The 13,238-nt window shown below is 37.6% G+C and overlaps 2 protein-coding genes and 1 non-coding gene across 8 annotated transcripts; 1 reads left to right on the top strand and 2 right to left on the bottom strand.

The window, feature by feature from the left end:
- LOC113703390 (protein LURP-one-related 17) lies at nucleotides 1–1,130 on the top strand. The gene is made up of 2 exons (XM_027224736.2): nucleotides 1–513; nucleotides 670–1,130. Exons 1-2 carry the CDS (start codon nucleotides 229–231, stop codon nucleotides 1,054–1,056), a joined length of 672 nt encoding a protein of 223 aa, XP_027080537.1. The 5' UTR covers nucleotides 1–228; the 3' UTR covers nucleotides 1,057–1,130.
- Nucleotides 1,131–2,284: 1,154 nt separating this feature from the next.
- Nucleotides 2,285–2,357, bottom strand: TRNAA-AGC (transfer RNA alanine (anticodon AGC)). The gene has a single exon. It is a non-coding gene; the product is annotated as a tRNA-Ala (tRNA).
- A 1,057-nt stretch (nucleotides 2,358–3,414) lies between these two features.
- Nucleotides 3,415–12,564, bottom strand: LOC113703651 (uncharacterized). 6 transcript variants are annotated; one of them, XM_072062050.1, is made up of 8 exons: nucleotides 12,048–12,564; nucleotides 11,756–11,848; nucleotides 11,181–11,507; nucleotides 6,975–7,127; nucleotides 5,959–6,299; nucleotides 5,260–5,517; nucleotides 5,001–5,046; nucleotides 3,415–4,165 (listed from the first exon to the last, which is right to left on the bottom strand). In XM_072062050.1, exons 1-8 carry the CDS (start codon nucleotides 12,229–12,231, stop codon nucleotides 3,645–3,647), a joined length of 1,923 nt encoding a protein of 640 aa, XP_071918151.1. In that variant the 5' UTR covers nucleotides 12,232–12,564; the 3' UTR covers nucleotides 3,415–3,644. The 6 variants fall into 6 exon arrangements, with proteins under 6 accessions (XP_071918151.1, XP_071918150.1, XP_071918148.1 ...); XM_072062049.1 differs by having other exon boundaries at nucleotides 5,001–5,517; nucleotides 5,959–6,296; nucleotides 12,048–12,560; XM_072062047.1 differs by having other exon boundaries at nucleotides 5,001–5,517; nucleotides 12,048–12,559.
- Between the last annotated feature and the right edge of the window lie 674 nt (nucleotides 12,565–13,238).

Below are 13,238 nucleotides of genomic sequence, written 5' to 3'. Positions count from 1 at the left end.
TTTTGAACTTTAGTTAGTCAGAAACTCTTTAATTACTGCCTCATTCCAATACGAGAAGAACACCTGTATCGTGGTCTTTGTCTTGTTTTTCCTAACGAACAGGGTGGCAAAACTGGTGATTCACAAAAGATCTCCGCAGCCAGGCTTATAAATAATAAATATCCCATTCTTGATGTCTTTCAGGACCTCCTTTTTACGTCCTAAAAGGGTTAAAAGTGATCTAAAGGTATGATTCTTTTCTTCAAATCCGCATCAAGGTCAAGAACTATCAGTGTTGAAGATAATCCTCTTGATCAACGAGAGTCGAAGAACAATACAGCTGATGAGACATGCACAAGTCTAACAGTTTGGAGAAAATCACTCATTTTTAGCTGTGAAGGTTTCGCTGTGTTTGGATCTGACGGCAGTTTAGTATATAGAGTCGATAACTACACTGGACGAGGTCGTCGTCCCGGTCAAGTCATTCTCATGGATGGATCAGGGAAGCCCATTCTGACAATCTCCCGTCGAAAGGTAATATAAATCACTCTAATATTGTAAGCCTATTCTCCATTGCTTCTTGCAAAAAATATTGGTATAGCTAGTAAATTACTATGACCCTTGGTTTTTACTCATCAAAATTGATTGGCAAAGATCATTATATCTGACGTGGTTTTTCATGATTAGCAGAAGCTAGGTCTAGTAGATAGCTGGCTTGTATATGAAGGAGAGGTTGATGAATACTGTAGCAACAAGAAGAGCGTCATTGAGCCCATTTTTTGTGTCAGAAAAAGCTTAAATGTTCTGCAACCAAACTTCAATGTCCTTGCGTATGTTTATAGAGGCGGAGGGATGTCCGATAAACGACATTCGTACGTAGTTGAAGGATCATATGCACATAGATCGTGTAAGGTGTTAGATGGATCAAGAAGAGTTGTGGCCGAGATAAAGAGGAAAGAGGCCATGGTAGGAGGCGTATCTTTTGGTTTAGAAGTTTTTCTTTTAATTGTGCAGCCCGGATTTGATTCTGGCTTTGCTATGGCTCTTGTATTATTACTGGATCAAATTTTCTCTTGATCCCTACTGGTTTGTACATTCTTTTCGGCAGCTGTCGCTTTCTTCTGCAATGAGAGAACAATTTTGTTGCAAAATGCTCAGCAGAGATCAAACACTCATGATTTTTAATTTTTTGTGGGAGGCAAATTAACAGAAGGAAATACGAAACCGGAAATTCATGGGGCATGGAGAGATGTGAAAAGTCCAGAATCGACTGTTGAGATTAAATACATTTACCACCTTTGAGGTGTGGCCAAATACCAAAAATACGAGCTCTTAGGTCTGGCCAATTTACAATATTCAGACCTACGAATATTCAGCAATATAATTCTAGACTTTCTGAAGTTTCTTTAAGCAATCAGTCATATCCCAGAATTGCTTTTTCCTTTGTTAGTTGACAACGATACCCCACCCTTTAAAAGAAAGAAAGAAAGGCAAAATGAACAAATATATGTATCAAAGCTTGAATTCTTTACATCACTGTCTGCAATAGCAGCTTATACTACTAGGAAGTGTCCAAGGCAGATGAAATACTAGAAAAGGCTACTCTATGCAGTATGTATACACAACAGGCTGACTAGAACAACTAGGTCTCGAGCCTGCCATCTAACATCTTGCTAAACACACGCAAAATGAACAAGAAAATGAAAAAAATCAATGGTCCAAATCTTAAAAAGTAGTAGATACATACATTGGAGCATGGCAGATTTAAGCACTTATAAACTTGAGGAAGAGCGATAGTCTGATAGATGACATAATTCATCTTAGATTGCAGAGAACCCATTGTTGTGTCACCAAAAGCTTTAAAGTTTTGCAAGCAAACATCAATGTACTTGCGTACGTGCAATTATTTATAGAGAGGAAAAGGAATGTCCAATAAACGATATTTGTAAGTGATCGGAGGGTCACATGCACGTCCATCGTGCAAGGTGTTAGATGGATCAAGAAAGAGTTGTATATAGCTGGGATAAAGAAAAAAGAGGCCAAAGATAATGATTTGGTTTACAAGTTCTTGCTTTTTAATTTTGCAACTCGTATGTAATTCTGATTTTGCTGCCATGGCTCTTATATTAGTACTGGATCACATGTTTGTTCTCTTGATGATGATATTCCCAGGTGGTTCTTTTTACTCACTGGACTGCATACGATCTTTCTGCAGCTGTTGCCTTCTTGTGCATGGGAAAACAAGTTTGTTACAAAATGCTGAAGAAGCACTTCCGATTAACTGAGGCAAAACAAATGTCAGGCCTGGAGATGCGGGGTATCGATCCCCGTACCTCTCGCATGCTAAGCGAGCGCTCTACCATCTGAGCTACATCCCCTCATGTGGACGACTGCTTAATTTCTTTCCAAGTAATTCAGCGGCAGTTAGCTAACCCCACCCGTATCTCCTTGGCGTGACTGGAAACTTAATCACATAACTGTAGTTTGTCTATGTAAGCTGAGAGCCTAACAGCATTTAAAAATTAAAAAAAAAAAAGAACACTGTATCCTTCAACCTCGAGGCCAAGAGTGTATTACTGTTCGTGCCAAAATCAGAGTCTAAAGTGATTTGCGTAGAACTAGAACTGCCTTACGTTACCAGAGCAAATTGCAATCGTCTCCTTTTAACTTGTGTGAAGCAGTGAAGGTGCAGTTTGCGTCTCTGTTCTTCATTGAACGATCCAAGGGGCAGCTGCATAAAAAAAACTCTCTTAATTATTTTTATTGTTATCTGTCGTCTTACAGAAGTGGATAATTTTTAAGCTCTCTTTTCTTCTTCATCACAAACTCAACCACAGACTACTGGGGTTTGATGGAAATTCATTCATCTCTCAGAAATACATGCACGGACTACCCTCATCCATCGTTCTCTCCCTGTCCACCATAAAATACCTACAATTTGCAGCTGTAACAGTGCATCCCTTTTCTGATGCAATCTTCATGGTCCCAGGATAGAATTTTGCAGTTTTCTACAGTACATGAACCCACATGCATTTACAAAGGGGCATCTGAATATTATTCACTCTAAATTTGCATCAAACAGCCCAATACAAAAGGTCCTCGAGCTACTTTTTTGCTCAATATGCATACCGTGACTTCACATATTTGCCAGCCATGTGCAGTATGTAGTCGTCAATGACTACATACTGATGGCAGTCCTTTGGCCGAACTTGCATTGCCATCATCTCCGACAGTTAAAAAATTGATTTACATTTCCGCCTGCAACAATGAATGATGGTTCTCTCTGACGCTCAAAATGTGTGCCTCGAGCAAACCCTGCTGTAGCTCCAAAGCAAGCTGTCTCTTAACCCTCTTCTATTTTCACTGCTCTTTGCAAGTACAAGCATTGAAAAACCTACAACCGTGAGAGCAACAAACACAAATACAAACATGACATTTGTGTACAACTGAATGTTCTATTGCCTCATTAATCATCTATACAAGGCAATTTAGAATTTCCCGTGCAATATCTTGTGTAGATCTTACAGCTAATGTTACAACATTCCTTCCTACAGGCAACATAGTATGTACAAACCTACAAACTTCTAATATTGATCCTATGGTGATGAAATGAACAAATGATAAGTCTGACAGAAAGCTGTTTATTAAGCCTGAAAAGGAACTCATCAATCCAGATCGCTGGCTGTTGAGTTCCAATCCATCGGCACTATCTTCTTCAGCTTCTGCCTACTATTACAAGCTTTATCAGCGACCCTACTAGGTGGTGGCATCATATACGATTTGTTGACAATATGCCTATTGTAATTTTTCATCTCAGGCACCGAATCCCTAAATAGCTTGCTAGGAGATGATCTAATTGATCTGGGCGCAGACCAATTTGTTGGAGCTCTTTTACCAGGTTTTATATGACAAACAGCATCAGTCTTTTCATCCGCTGAAAGTCTAAGCTTCTTGCTAGGAAACATACCATCAGCAACTTTGACCAGATTATCGGGTCCTATTGATGCTTTTGGAGGCACAAAGAATTTTTCAGATTTCTGACTTAATTTTAACGTGCAAGCTTTCATGGTCTTCTGGGAAGGTTGCTTCAACCACTTCATCATTTCATGTGAGTTCTGCCTCGTGGAATGAGATGCAATTTCATAGAGTGTCTGAGCAGCAGCCAAAAGTCTGGGAGACAACTCATCTATTGCAAAAAAAAATGTGATAAAACTTTCTCAGAAATGGCTTTTCCAGATCCAGAACATTTCAATGTGCAGCAAATATTCCATATAACAATCCAATTAGTTGATAAGCAATATAAGCATTTGTTCTTAAAGATGCTTGACCAACTTACTTGGTTTATCAAACTACGGATAATACAAACTCAAGCGTAATGCATGAATACAGAGATATCTGGCCCCTATACAGAAATACCAATACCAACATCACACAATGGACCGACGTGGGACCAACTAAGCTGCAATCCAGTTCTTTCCTACCTCGAGTCAAACAAGAAAATACATCAGATGGAAAACCAATAAGGAACTAGGACAACTAGCACTCTTGCTGTGTCAGCATGCTGGGCCAAGGTTTCACAAGTTAAGAAAGGTTGAAAGAGCTTTGTTGTATATGGCCTGATGGTAACGTTGTGAAACACCATATCAAAGTACAGATACTTTTGCACAGTATCACGAGAAACATTTGGTGGAACAATTAAGACAGGAGGATGCACGGAATTAATTCTTCTTTTTTAGACTGTCAAGAAAGCTCTAAGAAGTACTTGACGAATCACATTAATGCTACAAACACAACAGACAACCCCTATGCATCCAAAGTCTATATAGGGCAGCTTGTTAATAACAATGTCAACAATATTAATTAAATTTGACTGGAACCAAATGCATTGCCATCAATATTACTTTGTTCATCTACTAAAATTACATTTAAGTGGGTAGTCAGTGACTCTGTATTTAAGGAGCACCAGTACAAGGGAATGAAGGGATGATGGTGAACTTAAGAAGTCCAGGAAAGTGATATACCTGAAGGGTCCTGGGAAGCTGAGAATGCTGCTGATGATGATACACCCTGTTCACGGGAACTAATGTTTAGACATATGGATGAGGCATTTTCTACCCCCAAAGGTGTAGATGGTAGATTTCCTGAAGGAACTAGTCTGTGATTATAAGTGAGCGACTTCAAATCTAACATCGAAAGGTTTGAGCCTTTCACAGGAGTAAGAGTGTTTCCCACTTTTACCCATCTACCTGGGCATGTGGTCCTATTAGCAGATAACTTAACTGTATCTGAACCAGATTTAACATGGCCAGAGGAATTATGAGACCAAGAAAAAGGCGGCAAGCCAGTTCGATGAAATACTGTCTTCCCTAAACGGAGGTCAGTGCCAGTTCTTGAAGATGAAGCAGGCCTCACAGCATCCAGAAGCAGAGAGTCCAAATCCTTGGATGGTGGAAGTGCAAGTCGTTCCAAGATATCTTTTGGTGGACACAGGGGAGAATCAACAGCAACGGCAAGTGGTTTCATATGGCCACAAGAATCCTAAAATTTGAACAAGAAAATACAAGCTTGAATAGAAAAGAGATCCCTAATGAGCACTTACAGATATAAAGAATCAAAAGCATATTATGTTTCGAGTTTCACCACCAAAACATAAGATTGGCAAGATAAAGTTAGAAAAGCTGAAAGCATGAAAAAGAGAGAGCTGCCACATAACCCAACTAATTCATGTATTTCCAATGCATTTGCAATGCAGAGAAAGGGGCAATGAGTGAAAAATGTAACTGTAAATACCACCAATAGAAGGAAATTTTAGCTTTTTCCCATGCAACATATCAGTGTTATTATCCTAACAAAAGCCAAGAAGTTTGAGACATGAATGTTCGCATTGACATGTTGGGATATGGAGCTCAAATTTGCTTTATATTAGTACCTCAATCTTAATTTTGAGTTCACCATACTTCCTATTTCTACCAAACTTACCTTATAGTTAGAAGGCTGATTTACAGTGCAGGAATCTTCTTTCTCACCATCCATCCTGCTTGTTGGACAAGCACCAATGCTGAAAGGGCCCATGGAGACGTTCTGGTTATCAACATCATTAATATTTGCAGGGTTTTGGGAGTGAACAGGACTTTGGCGCCAGATAAGAGAGGCGGCCTTTCTAACTAAATGCAGAAGATTCTCATTTGAATTTTCAACTGCTTTTCCCTTATCTTTTACCAAACTAGGACAGTTATAACTGCCATCAAGGAGTTCACTGAGAGGCAGTTCATCAACTGGCTTTGTGCCATCAAAAATGTCAGACTTGGAACCATATACTGCTGGAAAAGAAAACACATGAAACCAACAACAAAATCACTAATCTAATTAAAAGTGATCCAAGTTTTGGTACAGAGAACTCAAACAGCAAAACTAGATACATAAAATGAAGCAGAAATTTCAAAATCCCAGCAATAGAGTCTACATATCTGAGTTGATTTCACAAGAAGTCACTTTTCATACCAGGCTTGCACAGAACTTCCAGAACACAAACCAAAAAGACACTTTTCATGAAATGTTAATAGCCAACAATAAATGCAGTCATTAATACATCATGTACAGGTTTACCAATGGAAGGACTCCCAAGCTGACAGATTCAGACATTGTTAATGGCAACAGATCCTGTTTTAAATGCCCCAAACCAACAAGGCAGTGATTGATTATGCAGCATTATTAATAACTGACAGGTAAATAAGACTCCTATTGGGCTCATTTTAAGCGGCGTTGAGCAAATTTGAGATTTGCCAAAGAATTGTGGGGCTATGATCTAAAGGATAAAAATACCGGTTGAAGCCCCCAAAAAGGGGGGGGGGGGGGAAGGAAAGGGTTCTTATAAAGAAACATCAAGTATTTAAGAGCCAGCAATAATCCAGAATATTGTTTTGACCTCATCCATCATCAGCAGAAAATCAACACATTGATTTAAAATTTAATAGTCAAGAGTAACATTTGCTTACCAACAAAATTGCCTCCTCCAGCAACAGAACTGAAGCTAACCAAGCCATTTTTCAGACAGAATGAATCACATCTGCTTTTAGGAATTCTACCATTTCTTTTATCATTCCGCTTGGCATTTGAATTGTTCCTTTGCTTAGGCATTTGACTTTTCTCTGTAAAACCAAGGATGAGAATTTATCAGAACTGCATGGCCTGGCATTTTAATTAACACTTCAAACATTTAAAATAGCTACTATTCTGATTGGAAAAGACATCAAATTGTTTACAGCAATCATTTAAAGAGTTGTAATAAGTCCCATACAGCCAATAAAGAAACAAAGACACAAAAAATTGGAAAAGGAGTAAATACCATGAAATTCAGCATCAATCCTTGCAAAGAATCTATTACTGTATCTGAAAAGCAAGCTACAGAACCTATGCACCATATCATCCAAGATCTTCTTATATAGAACACATCAAAAATCTTAAAGGAAGAATCCAAATGTCGTATTCATGAAACTCTGACCAATTGGATAACCAAGTATAGAATGGACAAGTTCAATAGACAGAACAGAAATGTTCATCTACAATCAGATGCTGTGCCTTGATTTTGAGAGTAAACCACACAACCCAAGAGGCAAAAGGGACAATGACAAACGTTGTTACTTGTCTAAGACAGATTAAAAGGGCATTAGACATGTTCATACATGTTGCTTGCATTCACTATTACACAACTTCATGCAAAGGTTGCATAGCCACTACTTCCAGCAACCACTGTAGGTGATAATGTGGTTATGGAGCTCAGACACTACAAGTTCGCTGAATGTCAAGAAAAGGTTGTGTAGCCACACCTTCCAGCACCCTCAGTAAGTCATAATGTGGTTATTGAACCCAGGCATTATTACCAGACTTTTCGTCAATCCATTTTTTATGAATGATCAGCAAAATGGAAAACAAGAATCCCAAATATGTCATGGTAGTCAAATTTATGATTGGACTAAGACCTGAAAATGGAAAAAAACAAGATAGAAACAATATGATGATAAACTATGCCTAAATGCTGCCGCCTATTGTAATAAGCCAGCACATTTATCACTACAGCTAATGGAACACCACTAGTATTTATCTGACACCTATGTTACTTGGACTCGAATACGGGTGTCGGATTCGGGTATGTGTCTTAAGTGTCTAATTCGTCAACTATCTAAACTTAGGATACGATGACACTTCTAAAGACTTAGACATGCGTACATGGGTATGGAAAAATTTCTAGTGAATATATGAATTATAGTACAGCCAACATACACGCCATAGCTCGATAAAGATTGGAGAATTCTAAAGTAACCAACAACTCATAGCTCAATAATGATTTCAATGCAATAAGGATTCTAATGCAACAAGTCTTCTACATCCATGAGTTTTCTCACCTTTGTCTCCTCCTCTTCCATTGACATCACATCTCACAAAATCATCTCACAAAAATCAGTGTCTAAAAATTTATCGACGTGTCGGACACATAGCCCATGCCAGCACTAGTGTCGTGTCAACACGGGTACTTTGGGGTCAAATGAAGAGCTGAAGGAACATAGTCTTACACAGGATATGATGGGTTGTGACACACTAATATCTAATATCCAATAACATGTGAACCAATAAAAGGTTACCGAGTTATATCTCAAATTCTATTTCACATAAGATATTCACAGTATAATTTTGACACTACTGATGTCCCTTTTTGTGTAGACAGGTATATAACTAGTTTTGTCCTTGTGAAAGCTTCGGAATTCAGAAAACTTTTAAGAGAAGTAACAAAAGTTCTCATACGAACAGATAGATCTCAATAGTCAATACAATCATACAACCTCAGTATCCTAAGTTTCATTTTCAGATACTCTAGGAGTTTAACAAAAATGAGTAGTTAATTCAAAATTTGTCTTTTAAGGAGACTGAAGCGTGAGAGATCTTATTCATTCCATCTTTTAATCTTTTTTCCAAAAACATAATCTCTCCTAGAAGAGCACATTAACACGTTAAGGATGGCCTGTTTTCTTGGAAGTATGATACTTTCTCAAAATCCAAATAAACTTTTTGCCCATGGTATAACTCAAACTTAAGCTATGAATGTATCAAGTTGAGAACAAAGATATCAACCTACAAGTTGAGAAATCATGGAAATAATATAAATAGAGCAGAGATAAATTCCTAAATATCATGACAGGTTTATTTCTCCAAAAGTCAGAAGCAGAACTACGTATGATGTCAAGTCTCATCTTTCAATTAGGTTGCTGACTCCGAGTCACCGTCTGTTTCTAAGTCATCCATCGGAAGGATATGAAGACTGGTAAAATTCTAGGTACGAAATGAATTTTCATTTGGAATTTATAGACAAGAAGATTGGACAGCTCAGCAGCACTACACTTTGCAATGTCCACCATTAGTTTGCGAGAAACTTAGCCGACCAGCTTAATTTCTTAAATAAATTATGGCTCCAGATGGTAATACACTCAAGAAGAACTCACTCTTGGGGGTTACAAGAAGGCGTGAATCAAGTTTGAAATTTGAAAGAAAGGTGGAATACCACAAAGGAGAGGCATGAATTCTCAACGAAGAAGTAAAAGCTGGGAAAAGAGCAAGCATCAAGCAAGAAAGAAGTGTCAATCAGGGGTGGGAAAGGAGGGGAGAGAGGTAGGGAGGGGTTTGGGCAACTAATACTTTGAAAATTTTTCAATGTACCTTAACCCCAAAAATCTTACCTTCACATTTTTTTTTTGGAAACAAATACTTCCAGAGCACCTCAGTGCCAAGCTCATTATAGTGTATATTTCATATAAGCATAAAAATGTATATTTACAATGATATTGGACCCTGAACAGTCTTCCTCATTCACAGTTCCAAGAGCACAAGCTCACATCTACATTCAAAATCAAAAGACCAAAAGGAATCTGCGTCATGAAAAAAAGGAAGCTATGAAAATCAGATCCTGAGCTTCCAACATTACAGAAATTGGATTCCTTAAACCACCTATACGGAGCCTCAAAAAGTCTTTCACCAAGTCGATTATGAGCTCAATCTCACAAGTAAATAATGGTTCCAGAGTGCAATACACTCAAAAAGAACTTACCCACCATGATTAAAAGCAGGCATGAATTACGTTTGGATTTTGGCAGAAAGGTAGCATATCAGAGGTAGAGAGGCATCAATTCTCAAGAGAAAAGAGCCATGAAGAAACAGGGTGAAAAGAGCAAGCATCAAATGAGGGTAGAAAGCAAGGGGTTGGAGCAACTAATGCTTTGAAAATTTTTCGATGTATCTAACCCCCAAAAGTGTTACCTTCACATTTTGATGTTTTGGAAACCATACTAACAGAGCAACCTTTGTCTGGTGCCTCATTAAAACGTATATTTCATATAAGCATAAGAATGCATGTTTACAATGATATTGGACCCCAAACAGTCTTTCTCGTTTAAAATTTGAAGAGGACACCGCCCACATCTACATTCAAAATCGAAAGACCAAAAAGGAAACTGCATGATGAAGAAAGGAAGCTACAAACATCAAATCCTAAGCTTCCAAAATTGTCGAAAAAACAAATTTTCAACTCAGCCACTCCTTGAACCATCTATATGGAACCCCACAAAAGTCTTTCACCTACAGCTTGATACTTCTTTACTATAAAAATCTCGAGTGGTCCAGCAAACACCATCTGCTTGAATGATAGTATCTGAAAGCTTCCATTTCTAACCATTCCCTGCACTTTCAACTGTATCGCAGCATAGCATTGAACACTAAGAAAATCACAGAAAAAATGTGTTATAACTCCAAAATCCCCATCTTATCACACCCAGAAACTGAGAAAACTTTAATTCTGAAACCACATTTTCGGTATTTGCGCTCTCAAACAAGAATGCAAATTGCATCAAATAGCCATCTTGTAACAAACCTGATTTGAATGTTAAGACAGATCAGAGTAAAACTTGGTAATTCAAGCATCAAGAATAGTGTTCTTAGGAGATCTCTTGGATATCAGATATACAGATCTAATATCAAGCCTGAATCAATCCATGTCATTCCGATTCTTAACATCTAACAAACCATGCATTAATACATAATGTCTAAGAAGCAACAGTGCTTAAAAATCCAAGAAAAGGCAAGTTTACTGACACAAAAATAACTCACAACCAATAGTAATTGCTGTCCTCTACCACATTAATCGGAAAGAACTCTACCTGCAACTGTGAATTTTGCAGGACAATATCCAGTACGAGAAGAACTGCCCTTCATATCTTCTAAACCAGTTTCACCGGTTGAAAGTTCCAACTGTACTATTCTTGACCTCTTTGAACCACCACTATTGCTTCCTGAGACTTTCCCAGATCTTCGATGCAACTGTTTAGCCTCTGGGTTAGTAGTCAAAGATTGAGATGCATTCATACTAAGCAGTTTCAATTCCTCAGAAGCATCACCAAGATGTAAGTTGGATAGCTGTCCATTAGGTACAAAACGTCCTGTATCTGGTACCTTATATTGAAAAGCTGGCTCTGGAGGAATCTTAGCTGAAATGCATATACAAGGAAGCTAAGTTACAATTACCATGTATTCTCTCATTATCACCAACATTAATTGAACACAGAAGAGGGAACCAAAAGAAATCAATAATATGAATTCCCTTTGCATATCATGAACAAACCTTCCCCCAAGTATACTTGCATAATGTCAAAAGGATAAGCAAATAAAGAATTTAGCTTTTACAAAGTCATTTAGATTTATTGCAAAACGATCCTAAAATATTTTAATCTGTCACCTTCCCTCATCACTGGCATCTTAATCACAAGATGTTCGCATTCCGTCCTTTTTCCCATATTTCTTTCCCTTTCACCCATAGTTGGAGCACCTGCTTTATTTAATAATTTATTTATTTTTAGTAAGAGAGAAAAATAAATCATACAACCAAAAATCAAATCATTCTATAGCAACCAAAGTATCCATCCGCAGAAACAGATTATATAGAAATGATCAAGAAATAAAAATATGGTGTGCAGGAATTGAAAGGGAAAAAAATTAAGTGTTTTTGTAAAAGACAGCAAACAAGACACCTCTGTGACTGCATGCATCAAAAGAAGGCCGAATCGTGACCGAATTACCCTCCGGCCGACCAGCCTGAACTATTCCGACAGCAGCCCCAACACCTCCGCTGCCGCCGCTGCTAAAACCCTCTGATCCCATAAGCTTAGACACCGCAACCACCGCCTCCGGAAGAGCCAACCCCACCGTGTCCATCACGGAACTGATGAACCCCAAAAAGACCGCATAAAATCCTCATAAACGTTAACAACAACAAACATTTTCAATTTAATTCAAAAAAATTCAAATTTGAGCTACAAAAAATCTAATTTAGCTAAATTGCGGTGGTATAATCGGTAAAATTACTGACAAATAAGGTTTATGAAGGTTTGTTGAGAGCTGAGATAAGGTTAAACTGAGGGCTTTTCGTGGAAAAAGCATGTTGCGGCTGATGTCTGAGCGGTGCTAGGGCTAAAAAATCATGGGGTTAAGTAATGTAAGGTATTTATAGTTTTCGGGAAAAGAAGAAGAGTAGACTCGGGTTGTTCGTCGGTGGGGTATATTCCGGTGCGCATGTCGTCAGCTTAATCCATTGCTCGTTAGTTGACACGTCATATTTGTGGGTCCAAGTTGGTGTTATCCATATCGTACTCTAGAGAGCGCGTGGTTCCGCTGCGGTTTGGCTTGTACATGTACCATAGTACCCTTTGACCTTTGCTCCAGGAAATCCGAACTTAATCTTGACCCTTAACTATGATGCTAATTAATATTGCGTTTGATAAAAACTGAAATTTGAAAATTAAAATCTGAAATTTAAAGTTTGAATTTATTAAATTATTGAATTGTTAAATATTAAATCAAATACATTTGAGTATATATCACATTCAATGACAAATAAATAGGTTATCACTTATTTTTAGGAAAAATTTTGCATAGAAAATTCAATAATAGTTAATTAATTCAGATGTTCAATTTTTATTTATCAAATATATCTAAACATATTAAGATTTATATACATTAAGACCCTATTTGATAATTCAATTCAGTATTTAAATTTAATGAATTCAAATTTTAACATATTCAGGCCGTTTGATAACAAAAAAATTGAACATTTGAATTAATTAAGTGACATTGAATTTTTTAGACAAAACTTGCTTCAAATTAAGTGATCAATTATTCACTTATCACTGAATATGATATGCACTCAAATGTATTATATTTAA

The sequence above is a fragment of the Coffea arabica genome, chromosome 8e (assembly GCF_036785885.1).
Source record: "Coffea arabica cultivar ET-39 chromosome 8e, Coffea Arabica ET-39 HiFi, whole genome shotgun sequence".
Lineage (NCBI taxonomy): Eukaryota > Viridiplantae > Streptophyta > Magnoliopsida > Gentianales > Rubiaceae > Coffea > Coffea arabica.
Note: the sequence above shows the minus strand (reverse complement) of the source record. Positions and strands in the feature narration are given on the sequence as shown.